We start from the raw sequence: 14,622 nt of genomic DNA, 5'->3' as shown, positions 1-14,622 counted from the left end.
AAATTCTGGGGTGGGATCAAGAGAGAGGAAGTGAGGGGCCGAGACCCCACCTGCCTCCCCAAGTACAGCACAGAGGAAATTAAGCGAGCCTGGGTTACAGGGCTTCGGTGAAGAGGTTCTGCCAGGATGTCTCCTTTGATCTCACTCCAGCCCACGCACTGTAATCCTGAGGCAGAAGCTCTGGGCTGGGATTCTAATTCCAGGTTCTGACACCAGAACCCCAGCGACTCTGGGCAGCATGATTTTCGTTCTACGTCTGCCTGGACTGGCCAAAAGGTCAAGTCACTTGGCCACTCTGAGACTGTTTTTTCTTCGGTCAACTGTTGGGATGGTCATGGCTGGTGGGTGGCAGCTGGCGGGAGCGGTGTGGTGCCCCACGGTGCCCCAGGCAGGGGCGATGGGACCAGGTCTCCACGCCCTGTACGCCTGCCTGCCAGCCTGCCCTGTCCTGGGGAAAGGCTCCTTCCTCTCCCTGGGCCCTGCTGCCCTCTGCTGGTCGAGGTCCAGCCACCTGGCCAGTGCCCAGGGGAGGTCAGGAGCCAGGGCTGGGAGTCCCATCGAGTGTCCAAGAGCCCAGCTCTACCGCTCACTGCTTCTGGCCCCACTCTTTAGCTTTCTGAACCGGTTTCGTCCTCTATAAAGTAAGGGCATTGTGAGGACCGAGTGAGGGGGGATGTGCAGAATGTTACCTGCAGTGCCTGGCCAGACAGGACTCTGGGATGCTCTTCTGGTGGGCGGACAGGGGCACGGGTCCTACAACAACCCTGTTTCAGATTTGTGGGTGTGACGGGTGAGCTCTGCATGCGTGTCTTTCCTTCAGCAACAACCCCCGACCCCCACCCCGCTCCTGTGTATCTCAATGGCAGGAGCAGGCTGGGAGTGAATGTCAGACGCTCCCTCCCCCGCCGGTTGTGTCCACATTGGAGGTCCCATGGAGGATGGAGAATGGAGGCTTAGAAGGTAAGGACCACGTCCTGCTCACTCGCATACCCCCGCTGCTTGGTGTTCAATGTCTAGAACAGGAACCGCACGTGCTAGGCAACCAATACATACGTATTTCCTAATCAAACGCATCGAGTGTCTGCCCTGAGATTAGCACTGGTCCAGTCTTCGTGTTTCTGCAGATGTGAGCTCTGGAGGAAATTCCAGCCCATCCTCCTGCCTCCCCTTGGAGGGTCGGGCCAAATCCAACCTGTTTAAACAGAAGCATTTAGCTGGAGATCCAGCCTTTAGAACGCAGGGTGAGCCGTCAGCTATCCGGCTCTCTTTTGGATCTCTCTGTCCCTCAGCCTGCTTTCGGGCTTGGTTGGTTCCCAGCCAGTGGCTTCGGGGTGACTTCCTGGGGTCCGTGAGTTTTCATCCTCCAGGGGAAGGGCCCCCGGGGCAGAAGGAGGCCCGAGAAAACAAAGAGGTTGACCTGAAGTGGGGTGATCTGGCAGCCACCCTCCCCTCCCTGCACCCGGATGTGGTGCTGTCCAGGCAGAGGGAAGCTTCGTGACTCACAGAGTGTGCCCCACCCTCCCCACCCCCAGAATGCTAGGGAGTGGCCTGTCCTGGAGGAGGTGACTTGGGGTCCCCCCCCCGCCCCCCCCTTGCCTTCCCGGCAGGCAACCCCAAGACCGGTGGAGGCGGTGTGGAGAAATGAAGACACTGTGGTTTGTGGCTCTTGGCCCCAGCCGGCCTCTGGGCTGTGCCTTCGCCTGGCTCCCACCAGTCTGGCCGCCGCCCTGCCAGGCGGGCTTGTGAGGAACTGAAAGGGGGGCTTGGCGGGTGAGGAGGAGGAGAACAACAGCCCATAATAACAACCTGGCTCCTGGGCCAGGCGTCTCCAAGTGCTGCCACTTGCTGTGCCCTCCTGTGACACCTGGGATGGCTGCGTGGGGTGGCCTGGTGGGATCCGCCTGCCTCTCCCACTGCCGGGGGAAGGCGCTCGCCTTCTCCAAGTTTCTCACGCAGGGGAGAGGATGGCATTCTTCCCTCACAGTGTCCCCACCCTTCCCACAGTCCACCATGCCGCCACCACGGCCTCCGGCCCAGGAGTCGCCCGGCCTTGACCTGTGCGGGCTTGTTTCTTCTGTAGTGTCTGGACGTCTGTGGCTGCCCAACTGGTCTCCTGCTCCCGCCTCTGCCTCCCAGCCGTCCTGCCCCGTCCATCACCAGACTCTCATCTTCGGGCTGTTCCCACAGCAGGGAAGCAAAGCCCAATTCCTTAGCCAAGGGGCCTGTGCAAAGACGGTGGACCCTTTGGGGCGTGTGCAGTGAGCAGGGGGTGAACAAGTCGGCAGGTCCACAGGCTTTCCTGGGAAAGGTGGTGTCGGAGCTAGACTCTGAAGGATTTGGGGACGGAGGGGGAATTTGAACAGGCAGTGATCAGGAGGAAGGGCACGCCGAGGCGGGCCAACAGCCTGAGCAACAGTACTGGTCCGTGGTGCTCCCTGGTGCGGTCCCCCACACGTGGCTGGAGTGTCAGGTGTCTGGACAAGAAGTAGGGGAGGTGGCCTGCAGCCAGATGCAGGAGACCCCAAGTCCCCGTCTGGGGAAGCAGGACGGCCTTCTCTGGGCAGAGGGGCTCGGGTGACGTGACTGGATCCGTGCTTCGGAAAATGGCTGTGCTGGTGGTGGTGAGGAGGATGAAGGAGGCAGGGAGGTTTATGCGGCAATCCAGGCAGGACGAGGTGTGAGCCTGAAGTGGAGCACTGATCCTTTCGTCCAGCCCATGTTTCTTTGTGCTTCCTATAGGCTGGGCACTGCTTGAGACACAGGGGATTCCAATAAACCCAGTCTGGGCTCTTGGGGAGCCCGCAATCCAGCAGGGGAGACAGACAGGACCAGGGCACATGGTGAAGAGAGTAAAGAAAGTAAAGGAGAGCAGCCAAGGGCGGGGCGAGGCAGAGAAAGCTAATGTGTGTCCCCGACTCAACTGCTCCCCTGCAGGGACCCCGTCAAACCAGGCACAGTCCGCTTCCCCTGCTGTGTGGTGGCTCCAGAAGCCCCTTCCCTGTGCACCACTGCGCCCTCCATCTCCCTGACCACCCCCCCACCCCCACCCCCGGCCTCCCCTCTGCTCAGAGATCAGCTCTTCTCTGCCCTTAACCTTGCAGCATGTGTTCTGGGTGTGACGCAGTGACCGCTGAGTTAACCTTCAGGCCTACCTCCCGCCATGTGACCTTCTTCCTCAGGAAACCCGTCCGGTAAGGCCTTCCGCTGATTGGATGAGGCCCACACAATACGCAAGGTCATCTCTCTACTCAAAGCCTACTGACTTAAATGTTAATTACATGCAAACAATATTTTCGGGAGCAGCATCTAGGCTGGTGTTGGTCCAAACGACCAGGCACTGTTACCTAGTCAAGTTGACACGTAAAGTAACCTTCAAGCCTGTTTCTTTCTCTGTCTAATCATCTCATTCCTGGTAGACCGACTACCGAAATGAGTAGTCTAATCTAATCTAATAGTACTAATAGATAGTACTAATAGATAGTACTCTATCTAATCATCTCATTCCTGGTAGACCGACTACAAAGAAGCGGGACCTATTCTTCCCGTTTACCAGGTGAGAAGGCTGAGCCCGTCCCAGGACCAAGCACATCACTCCTTCCACCTCTGTGTTAATCCTCTCAGCCCCCCATCCTTTCACTCTGCTTGCCTTGCAAAACTTCACACGGCATCTCAAGCTCTCAGGTCACCATGATGGGACACGTGTTCCCCCCTATGCTTACCTGTGGTCCTCTTTCCGGGGAAGGGCTTTCTCTCCAGGTAACTTCCCAACCACCTCTTCAGGCTGGGGTTGGGACCCCTCCTGTGCTTATGCAGGGCACTGTAAACACACCTGGCTTTGAGGGCACAAACCGCGGTTCCCGTGTATTATCCCCAGCTCTTGTCACAGCGTGGGGCACACCAGAGAGCTCGTGAGACACCAGGCTGTTGAAGGAACAGATGACAGTCCCTGGTTGTCTCAGGGAAGGAGCCTACGCCCCCTCCCCCATCTCCTAACTTCTTGTTCAACATCTTGCCCTCAAGTGTAGGACATACTGTCCAGCCCAGCCGTACTCCGTGCAATTCATTCCATGCTTCCTGCATCTTCCTTTATGGCCGGCACTGTGCTGGGTAGCGGACAAGCATTTTGTCACTTTGCTCCCGTAGCAACCCTGTAGGATGGGTATGATTGTTCCCATTTGCTAGATGGGGTATTGAGGCTCAAAGAGTGTTACCTCTCGTAAAATCACATAGCTATGGAAAATGAGAGCACTGACATTCGAACCCAGATCTGCCACTGACTCCAGGGATGGGACACTCATCAATGCCAAGAGGCCAAGCCACATCCTCAGCTAGGAGCTGGGGGACAAAAAGATGAAGCCAATAGGATCCTTACTCCAAGGAAGTCAAGGTCTAGTGCAAGAAGACAGAGGCACAAGAAGTCAGTGTGAAAAGCATCATGGCGACGTAAATATCAGCGCTCCAGGAACACGTATTTTGGGAAATTACAGAAGAGAGCGGTCTGAGCTGGGATTGGGGAGGGCAGGAAGCGGAGAATAGGGAAGAACATTCTGGGCATGGGGTATGCTTGGCGGGGAGGAAAAATCAAGCTAAAATCTAGGCCAGGAAAAGCTATTTCCCATCCCTAGCAGTTTCTAGTAAAAGCCTGAAGCAGAGCCTGTAATCCACGTGGGGTTTTTAGAGCGGGCCCCTAACACCATTTCACCTGCCTCCGTTCAGTTCTGTGACCCAAGCTGTGAGCCCTCACCAGGCAGAAGTGGTCCCTCCCTCGAGCTTTTTCTAAAGAAACCGAAGGGGTGTGTGTTTGTGGCTGGTTCTACGTGCTGGGACCTCATCCGATCAGTCGAAGGCCTTAAGAAAAATGACCGATTTGTCGAGGAAGGAGTTCTGCTTCAAGTCAGCAACACAGAAAGCCTGCCTGAGTATCCAGCCTGCCGCCCTGCAGAATTCAGCCTCAAGACTGCAACATCAACTTACCTGAATCTCCAGCCTCCTCCTGCTGGCCCCTCTGATCATGTGAGATAATATAATATCCAGTATATTACGTATATTACAGCTCTGCAGTATTACATATTTATCATAAACCAAAATAAGACTTGTGAATGTTTTGTGAGCACTTACTGTGTGCCAGGCACCTGCTAAGTTCTTTGCGTGTGTCTCATGAGGCTCTCACTCATCTAAAGGCTCCATGACATCATTTGTGATTGGTCCCATTTCACAGATGAGGATATTGAGATGCAGAGGGTGGAAGTAATTTGCCCAAGGTCCTAAGGTGACAAAGCCAGGTTTGGATCCAAGAGGTTCCCCTCCAGTGCCTACAGGTGGTGAATTCTTACCTGCTACGGAACATGCGTGTAAAGCAAGAGACATGATATAACTGACAAAAGATGTTGTTTTACTTGTTATAGTTACCACTGGATGGGCAAGGGGGAAGGGCAAGGTGTGAGTTCTGACCCAGGTTCCTAGAAGCGCAAGGTCCTGAAGGTGCAGCCCTGGGAACAGCCGCTAGGCGGCACCAGGCTGCACAGGCTGCTTCCGGATGTGCGGTCCAGGCTGGGGGCTGGGCGTCTGGTAGTCATTCTAGGCCACTCCAGGGCTAGCCCCCACAGGGCTGGTGGGCTCTGGAATCCCCTTCCTCAGGCCTCAGGGGGGGTTACGCTCCAGTCCAGGGACCACAGACCCGGGGTCCGGTGCCCGGCCTTCATGGTGTCCATCTGTTTTGAGGTGCAGTTCGGTAGTCACAGCCTGGGGACTGGGTCTAGCCCAGTCAAGTGGGCAGAAAGAAGGTCAGCACCCAGCTCCTTCCTATGCTGCTGGGTGGTGGGGGCAGGGAAGGCCTCAAGATGTCAGGTCAGCACACAAAAACTCCGGGTAACCCTCCTCCAGAAGTTGCGGCTGCGGCTGCTCAGGGCCACCTCGGCTGCTTCCTGGAAGACCGCGTGGACGTTTTCCTGGAGCAAGGCCGAGCACTCAAGGTAGGCCACTGCGCCCACGGACCTCGCCATCTCCTGGCCCTAACAGAGAGAGTGCACAGGGCTGCCGTGAGGTACAGGACTTGGGGGCCTCACGTCCCGCCTCCCCGCAGCCCTCGTGGTCATCCTAGGGAGTCTCCAGGACAAAAGTGGAAGGCGAGTTTTTCTAGGACCCCTACAGCTCCTGCCCCCGATCTCGACCAAGCACTCTCGTGGCTTCGTTGGGTTTCCTGCCTCAGCTCCAGGATGGGTCCCTGCCTCTCAAGGCACCAACTAATTGACTTCCCAGGTATGTAGCAGAGAGGGGCCTGCAGAAGAGCTAAGGGTTCTTCTCCAGACCTCAGGTTCCCTATCTGTGAAGTGGATGGGTAGGATTATCTGAATGTGCACACCACTGGCTCTCTCTTCCATAGGCAGAACCTTCCAGAGTGTTCTAGGTACCACTTCCAAGCCCAGGCAATTCTGAGATGACCCCTGCCCTGACCCACTCTTAAGTGTGCTGGATGTCTGGCCCTGCTGACAGGCTGGGCTACATCAGCGTACCCAGAAGTTCCCCCCGCCCCCAGAACCGGGCCCCTGGGCAGAGTTTCCTACCCTGTGGTAGGTAACAGGCTCCAGTCTATTTTTCCGCAACTTCTTCACCAGCGACTTGTCCTTGCGCAGGTCCGTTTTGCAGCCCACGACAATGAGGGGCACCTCCTTGCAGAAGTGGTTCACCTCTGGGTACCACTGCGGGGAGGGGGGCAGTGCAGGTGTGTATTAGTCATAGGGACTGTTCTTTTCTGCAGATGGGGAGGATGGGTCACTCTCCTGCTCCCCAGGCAGACTCCAGTGGTGATAATCAGTACAGCCAACATTTAGGGAGAACTACTCTGAGCTAGGCTCTAAGACTTCACATGTATGATATCATCAATCCCCCAAGTCCCTGTGAAGTAAGTTCTATCATCAGTCCCACTGTACAGATGCACTAACTGAGGCTTGGAGAGGCTGTATAACTTGGCCTTGGCCACACGACTAGAAGTGGCAGGATTTGAGTCCAGGGGCTGGGGCCCAGAGCCCTGCTCCCACCTGGTCTAGAATCCTGCCACTCTGCTAGGTAAGGGCTCCCAAGTCCACCTCCCGGCTGGGTAAGATATATAAGGAAATAAGTCATCCTTTAAAAATAAAGCAGCTCACAAAATGGATGCAGCAGCTGTTTGCCTGTCGGAGGGAACACTTCTGTTCTGTGTCAGCTGCTCTTTGGAATGTGAGGCTCCGGGGCCTGGTTATTCCAGCCTGGACAACGACTGGGAAGTCTAGAATCTGGAGACGGGGGCTTTATATGTCCAGGAGTGCATGCCTGCTCAGTTTGTGTTCTGGAAAAATACTGGCATCAAACCGTCTGGCTCCTGGAGACAGATGGGGCCCAGGTGGGGTCCCGGGCTGACTCCCCAGACCCCAACCCCCTCCACACAACTGCACTTGAAAACAGTCTCCAAAAATGGTCTCCACCGTGACTTCACCTTGCTAAATCCAACAGTGAATCCTCAGCCTTCAACCTACCTGAGCCCTGGCACCAGCCAGGGATCTCTCCCTCCTATACGACCTGGGTGGCGCTTTGCCCTAGGACCCTGCTCTCTTGGTTCTTCTCCTTGGGTCTCCAGGGGTCCTCCCCACCCCCACCCCATCTTGTCCAAAGCTGTTCCCCACTAGCAGTCCCCAAATGGATCTGCCCAGCCCGGCCTGGCCCTCTCCTGGGAACGGCAGACTAAGACCTCCACCTGTGTACCTGGCCCTCCACTGGGATGTCCAACAGGCCCCCATCTCCCACCTCCTCGCCCACCCCTTGTTCCTTCTCATCTCAGCGGGGGGAAATGGCAAGGCTACCTTCCACTTGCTCTGGTCAAGGCGTCTCTCCCACCTACATCCAATCTGTAAATCCTGATGGCTTTCCAAACAGGGTCTATTCCCACCCACCTCTCACCACGCCCCCTGCTAGCACCCTGGTCACAGCCACCACCACCCACCATCTCTCCTAGGGCCCCAGCACCTAGAACAGTGCCTGGTGCACAGATGTGTTGCCATTTTATTTTTATTAAATTAAAAGAAATTTTTAAAAATATTTATTCATTTTTTGAGAGAGAGAGAGAGAGAGAGAGAGAGAGAGAAAGAGAGCGCGCGCAAGTGAGCACGAGTGGGGGAGGGGCAGAAAGACAGGGAGACACAGAATCCAAAGCAGGCTCCAGGCTCTGAGCTGTCAGCACAGAGTCCGATGCGGGGCTTGAACCCACAAACCGCAAGATCATGACCTGAGCCAGTCAGATGCTTAACCAACAGCGCCACCCGGGAGGCCCCATCAAGGCTGCCACTTGAATAGATGTGTATCTTGGAGCAACGGATCCATTCTGGAGATAATACTACTATGGGCTCCATCAGGTTGTTAGATGGAGTAAACGAGTGAACGTGTGGAAGTGCCCGCCCACAACGGTGCATGGCATAAGGAAAGTTCTCAATAAATATTATCATCGTCACTGTGGTTAATGTTACTGATGCTGTCACCAGCTGTGCTCCGGAACCCTGAAGCACACAGTTCACGTGGAGGCCTGGCAGCAGTGGGGTAGGAGCAGAAAAACTCAAGGGACCACATCCCTGACACCTGGGGGCAGGGAGAAGCCTTGGGAACCCCCGACATACCTGGGGGGTGGGTAGTTTGGGAGGCTGCTAAAAGCTAGCGGTCACACAGAAGGGGGCTGAGCTGCTAGAAGCTGACCATTCATGCATCTTTGGGCAGGCCCAGGCTGGGGAGATGCAGGGGCCCCTGAGTCATCCAGTATTCTCAGGCAGGGTCACCAAGGAAAGAGCCACAGCATTCTGAGTCCAGTACAGAGCAGGCAAAGAGCACTGGACTGGGAATATGAGGCCAGACCCTGCCACCAAATCCCTACGGCACCTCTGGCAAGTTGCTACCCTTGCTCTGGGCCTCGGTTTCCCCATATATATGCTAAAGATGCTGGACTGGATGCCATCCAGGGCCTGCCACACTCTGGCAGTCTGCTGAGTCAAGGGTGGGGGCAGAGCGGAGTGGCCTGGTTATGGGGACTGTACCTCCCCAAGTCCCTGGTACCTACCCGGTTAAAGATGTTGTCAAAGCTGTGTGGGCTGGTGACATCAAAGCAGAGGAGCAGGACACTGGCATCAGGGTAGAACAGGGGCCGCAGGCGGTCATAGTCAACTTGTCCTGCGGAGAGTGGGGGTGGTCACTCCCTCCAGATCTCCCCCAACATCAGGGAGGTCATCCCACCAGACAGGGGCGTCTGGACCAGGGCCTGGTTGTGTGCCTCAAGGTCTTAGCAGATTCAGTGCTTAGCTGGTCATTCCACGTGAATGTCTCCCTCGGGGCAGTGTTCCCCTGGCTTGCCCGTGGGATGTGCCAGCCCTGGCCTGGGTGACACCACTTGCTGAGAGAGCCCTGTTCTGGAAGGAGCGGAGGGGAGGGCGGAAGCCCAGTCTGCAGGGACTGAGCCCATCCCGCAGAAGCCTGCTTTGCCCCCGGCATGGGGCTGAGGACTAAGAAGCGGTAGGACCCTGGGGAAAGGCACCTTGGCGCATGCATGACGGTAAGGGGGCCGCTGGGCCTCCCTGGGGTTAGCGGTCAGCTCTGGCATGGATGTGACTGAACCCTCATGTAGGCGAGGTCAGGAAGCTGGAGGGCAGAGGTCAAAGTCAGGCAGTTCTTACGGGAGCTAAAGCCAAGGTGGAATGCTTAGGAGGCCAGGAACAGTTCACCCCTTGAGAGGAAAGCGCTCTGGAATCCCCCTTGTCTGCAGGATGCACTTGGCTACCCTGGGCTGGGGGAGGCAGCAGACACAGGCACAGAAGCAAAGTGGGTTCGGGTTCCTGGGGACCCTAACCCTGGCCAACACCTGTCCCTTGGTGATTGGTTGGCCTCCCCGGTTCAGAAGGAAAGGAGTAGGGCTTGGCTTCTGGGCATGTGAGGCTCCCCTCCCGCCCTCGCAGCCCTGCATACCCACCTGCTGTGTCCCAGATTTGGAGGTTCAGGGGTTTGCCCTTCATTTGCAGATTAACGGTGACCCGCTCAAACACAGTGGGGGTGTAGCTCTGAGGAAGAAGGGGACAAGATGCAGGCTGTGAGGACAGCTTCTGAAGCAGGGTGGCCCGCACAGCCCACGAATGCCTGCAGCACAGCTCCGGTTTGGGAGTCTGACGGTGTGAGGGAGACAGTCTCCGGGAAGCAGGCTGTGGCCAGCAGGGCTGAGGCTTCGAGCTGCCGCTTCCTCCTATTTGCCCAGCAAGGCCCTGAACCTCCCCGGCCTTCTCGACGGTAAAGTGGGAATATTAAAAGCACCGAATGCAGGGTGCTGCTGTAAGGATTCAGTGAGAGGCTCTGTGCAGAGCCTGGCACAAAATAAGCACTCTACACATGCCAGCCACTGTTATTTTTATCTTTGTCCCCCTGGATGGGGGACTGTCCCATTTCTGAGTCTTCCTTCATTCTGTCCCCTCCTCCTAGAATGACATTAACCTACATCTGTTCGTTCGTTCATTCATTCATTCGTTCGTTCACACATTCATTCAGTAAACATCGGCACCTTCTCTGGCTCTGGATATCGGGGAACTAGTAATAAACAAGGCTCACTGTGTGCCCTGGGGAGCTTTGCAGCTTTTGGGGGGGGAGGGTCCCTGCTTTGTCTCTCAACCTCTCAGGCCCCTGCCCCATGCCACGTCCCCCAGGATGCCTTTCTGGAACCCTTCCCACACCCTCTCTATTTCTGCCTTTCTTATTTGCCCTGCGGGCATCAGGAGGAAGTCACCCAGACCACATGCCCTTCCTGCCCAGGCTGAGAGCCTGACTGCATTCCTTCTCCGTAAAGGCTGGGTGAATGGAAACAGGGTGGGTTTTGCGCACAAGACGCAGAAATGAGAAGGGGAAGCTTCTACGGATGGGGTCTGAGCAACAGGTGAGGAGGTTTTCAAAACTCTACTGCAACACAAGCCCTTGGCTGGAGCGGGAAGCTAAACCAGCTACGTCTTGGGTCCCCAAGCCTCACCCGCTTGCTCAGGGCTGGCTGGCGGGATCACAGCATAGGGAGACCCTGTCCTCCCCCCCTTCCAATGCCAGGTGGGGCCCCCAGCTGCCTGTGACTCAGGAGGACTTCAGGCCTGCCTGCCTGCCTGCCCGCTGGCATTCTGAGTCAGGCCCTGGCTGCGTGGAGGGGCGGCCCCTTAGTGGTGGGTCAGTGCGGTCCTCCAGGCCACGTGGGAAGGTACAGGGGGAGGATGGAGAAAGGTGAGTCCCAAAGTGGGCAGATGGGGAAGTCGAGGCTGACCCTGGGATAGAGGTTCAATCCGCCCTGGACCCTAGCCACCTGTCACTCTCTCTACTAGCAGGTACAGACGAGGGCTCCACCCACCTCCCCAGCACCCCCCTGCCCTGGCCCCCTCCCCTCAGGCCCTTTGTCTGGTGGGAGGCAGCGTGACTTGGTGGCTAGGAGCACTGGCTTTGGAATCAGATGTTCCCGCTTTAGGACTGGCTCTGGCCCTCACCAGCTGTGTGACTTTGGGCCCGTCCCCTCTCTGGTTAAAGAAGAGTCTCCCTTTTTAGTGTAGGGGAGACCGACTGGCAGGCAAGGCCCAGCATAAAGGCCCACTACTTAGAAAGCTGGTCGCCAGGGGCAATGTCCGCGCCAGCTGCCATCCATCCATCCCTCCAGGCGATGCGCCCTTCCCCCGCCTATCACCGTGGAGGGCACTGACACCTGCTTCCACTCACCCACTCACCTGTGGCAGGACCCCTCCTGATGTGACGCAGAGGGCAACCTGCCACAAAGCTCTTGGGAGACACGTGTCAGTACCTCGCAAATGCCTGTGGAGATGACAGCGTCGTGCACATTTTCTAGGCATCTACCATGCGTGGCCCTCCATGCGTACTGTCCCTGACCCTTGCATCCTTGGGAAGTGGGCACTATTCCCATTTTCCTGATGAGGACAGAGGAGGGAAGTGAATTGCCCGAGGTAACATACTGGACAGCCGGCTAAGGATGGAGTCAGGTCTTTCTGGCTCCAGAGGTCAGGCTCTGTCCCCGGTCATGTGCCTTTTCCTGAGGTCACCGACTCTCTGGCCCCTGGTGCCAGGAGTGGGTAGGAAAGCCCCATTCCAGGCTTCGTGGCTGGGTTGCTCCCGGGGCTTGGAACTGTCACAACCCTCCCCCCTACTCTGCAATGTCATCCTGGAGACTTTTACACCTTCTGTTGTGTTCTTTGAACCACCAGGCAGGGTCACTCTGACCATTAAGTGCCTAATCTTATCTGTTAAGCTGTCCTCAGCCAGGATGGCAGGGTGAGGCCTGAGCTAGACTAGGGCAGAGATGACTCAGGCTTGGATCTGTCCTCATGGGGCTCACAGACAGACAGATGGGTCATTATAGGACAGGAGAACGTAGGTCAAGAAGAGAGTCAGGGGTTTCACACCCATGAGAGTCCCTGTGCGGACCAGGAGGGGCTCAGCTGGTTCTGGAAGGTAGGGCTGGTGCTCTCTGCCCCCTCCCCTCCCCACTCCTCCATGGGACCCCTGGGCTTTGGAATGGTTGCTGAGCCAAATGTCAGCCAGGACTGGGCAGAGGCTGGTGCCCAGCCTGGACTTCCTCTGCCTCAGGAGCTCTCTCTACTCTGTTCCCCTGCCCCAAGGCTGGGCCACAGACAGACAAGAGTCACTGAGGCCCCTTTAAATCCCAGCCTACTCTCTGTTCTTTGGGGGCCTCCAAGTCTTCTAGCTGCTGGCTCCCATAGCTTGGAGGGCTGCCAGGAGGAGGAGTTTAGGGGCAGGAGCAGAAGGCTGGTCTGGCAGGCGGAGCACTGGGGGCTATGAAGAGTATTCTGGTCAGGGGCGGGGAGAACTGGGCTCCTGACCGGCACTGCCACCACTGGGCTCCCTAAGGCAAGACTGTCGCTGTGGCTTCACTTTTCCCACCTGTAACACGAGGCCTTTCCAGCACTTGGACCTTGTAGTTCTCTTAAAAGGAAAGGTCTTTCTTGGGCCTGGAGACAGAGGGGTCCCTAAACAGATGAGGACAGGTCAGGTCCATCCCCCTGGTGACAAGCATGTCCTCCCTTCTCCTGGCCAGCTGCAGCCTATCCTTCAAAACACACATTCCATCAACTTCCAGACGACCATTTCCACGCCGCCACCTCTCTGGAATCAGGATGAGCCTTGCCATCAGGGATGTCTCAGAGCCCAAGATACTCCTCCCAGCTGGTCTCCTGGACCCTGGCTGGCCTGGTCCCTCTGCGGGCACTCTCCCCACCATGTCGTAATTGTTGGGTTCCCATGCGCAGCATGTGGGGGCCCAGAAACTTGTCCAACCCAACTTAAAAATGTGACTGGCCAGCGGAGGTGATGTCAGCTCCGTAAACCACAAAGCAAAAGTTGGCTCGATGCTGCCACAGTGGAAAGGAAGGTCTGACACTTTTACCAGGCCTGGCCTCTCCTGCCTCCCCCCGTCGGACTCCCAGGGCTTGAGCAAACCCAGGGGTTTGGAGGATGCTGGGACAGGCAGGAGGGAGAAGAAATGCTGGAAGCAAACCCCCGGACTCCCAGGAGAACTGGGCTGAGAGGTGGCACAGTGAGTGGGTCCAGCCCCTGTCCTGGTGCCTGTGAGTCCGCGTAGACAGTCAATGAGCATGCTAGCGAAGGACTGAGGGCCCACGTGCCCAGAGCGTCCAGGATGTGCCACGTCCACAGGGGCCGTCTCTCAGCCTTAACCTTAATTCTGCCTCGCCACCACTCTTAAGTCTCCTGCCCTATGAGATTGTGTAAGGAAACAGAGGCTCAGAGAGGCTAAGCAAGTTACTGAGGGCCACACAGTTTGTTAGAGGACAGCTGAGGTGCCAAACAAGCTGCTCGACCTGAGTCTGGTATGCTTTGGCCCTCCAAGACAGAGCCCACGACACGTCCGTTGTACAGGCAAGAGCTGGTGGAGAAGAGATGACATCTGCCAACTTTCGGTGAGTCTTTCCTGTCGCCGGCTCAGAGGTGAGCCCTTGACCCGTACTAACTCACCCTTCACAGTGACCCTGGAAGGTGGGCACCATCCTTATTCCTCTGATGCGGTTAAAACAGGCACAGAGAGGGTAGGGGACTAGCCCAAGGGTGCACAGCTTTAGGTGGCAAAGTCGTAATTCGAACCCAGGCAAGGGTGGCTCCAGTGTCCTCAGTCCCTCCGAGCCATGCCGCGCCACCAAGTGCTCTCTTAGGATCTGCCGGGTACCCAGCTGGCCCAAGTCCGTCCCACGACACCTCTCCCAGGTAGGTGCCATTCTTGCCACTTTGCAGATGATACCACTGAGGCCCTCGCTGCCGATGGCGGAGCGAGAAACGCCTTGGCGCCCACACTCTGCTGGGAGACCCCTTGGGAGGCCGGGGTTGGGGGCGGGGAGCGCGCGAGGCGGGGTTGGGGGCTGCCACTCACCTCGGGGAAGGCCCCCTCAGTGAAGACCATCAGCAGCGACGTCTTCCCGCAGCCGCCGTCGCCCACCAGCACCACCTTGACGGACCGTGCGCCCGGCGGCGCCTCGGCGTCCGCGGTCTGGGCGGCCTTCATCGCGGGCCGGCGGGCTTCGGCGGGCTTCGGCGGGCTTCGGCGCGCGGCGCGCGGGG

At 57.2% G+C, this 14,622-nt stretch overlaps 1 protein-coding gene across 1 annotated transcript; it reads right to left on the bottom strand.

Annotated features, from left to right (window-relative positions):
- Positions 1–5,371: 5,371 nt before the first annotated feature.
- On the bottom strand, positions 5,372–14,610 carry RHOD (ras homolog family member D). The gene is made up of 5 exons (XM_040465758.1): positions 14,435–14,610; positions 9,980–10,067; positions 9,077–9,186; positions 6,564–6,698; positions 5,372–6,011 (listed from the first exon to the last, which is right to left on the bottom strand). The coding sequence occupies exons 1-5, from the start codon at positions 14,564–14,566 to the stop codon at positions 5,844–5,846; spliced, it is 633 nt and encodes a 210-aa protein (XP_040321692.1). The 5' UTR covers positions 14,567–14,610; the 3' UTR covers positions 5,372–5,843.
- Positions 14,611–14,622: the final 12 nt, after the last annotated feature.

Source organism: Herpailurus yagouaroundi, unplaced genomic scaffold, assembly GCF_014898765.1.
Source record: "Herpailurus yagouaroundi ecotype Mexico unplaced genomic scaffold, PumYag 569, whole genome shotgun sequence".
NCBI classification, from domain to species: Eukaryota; Metazoa; Chordata; class Mammalia; order Carnivora; family Felidae; genus Herpailurus; species Herpailurus yagouaroundi.
The sequence above is the reverse complement of the archived record's forward strand: the minus strand, read 5'-3'. Positions and strand labels throughout refer to the sequence as shown.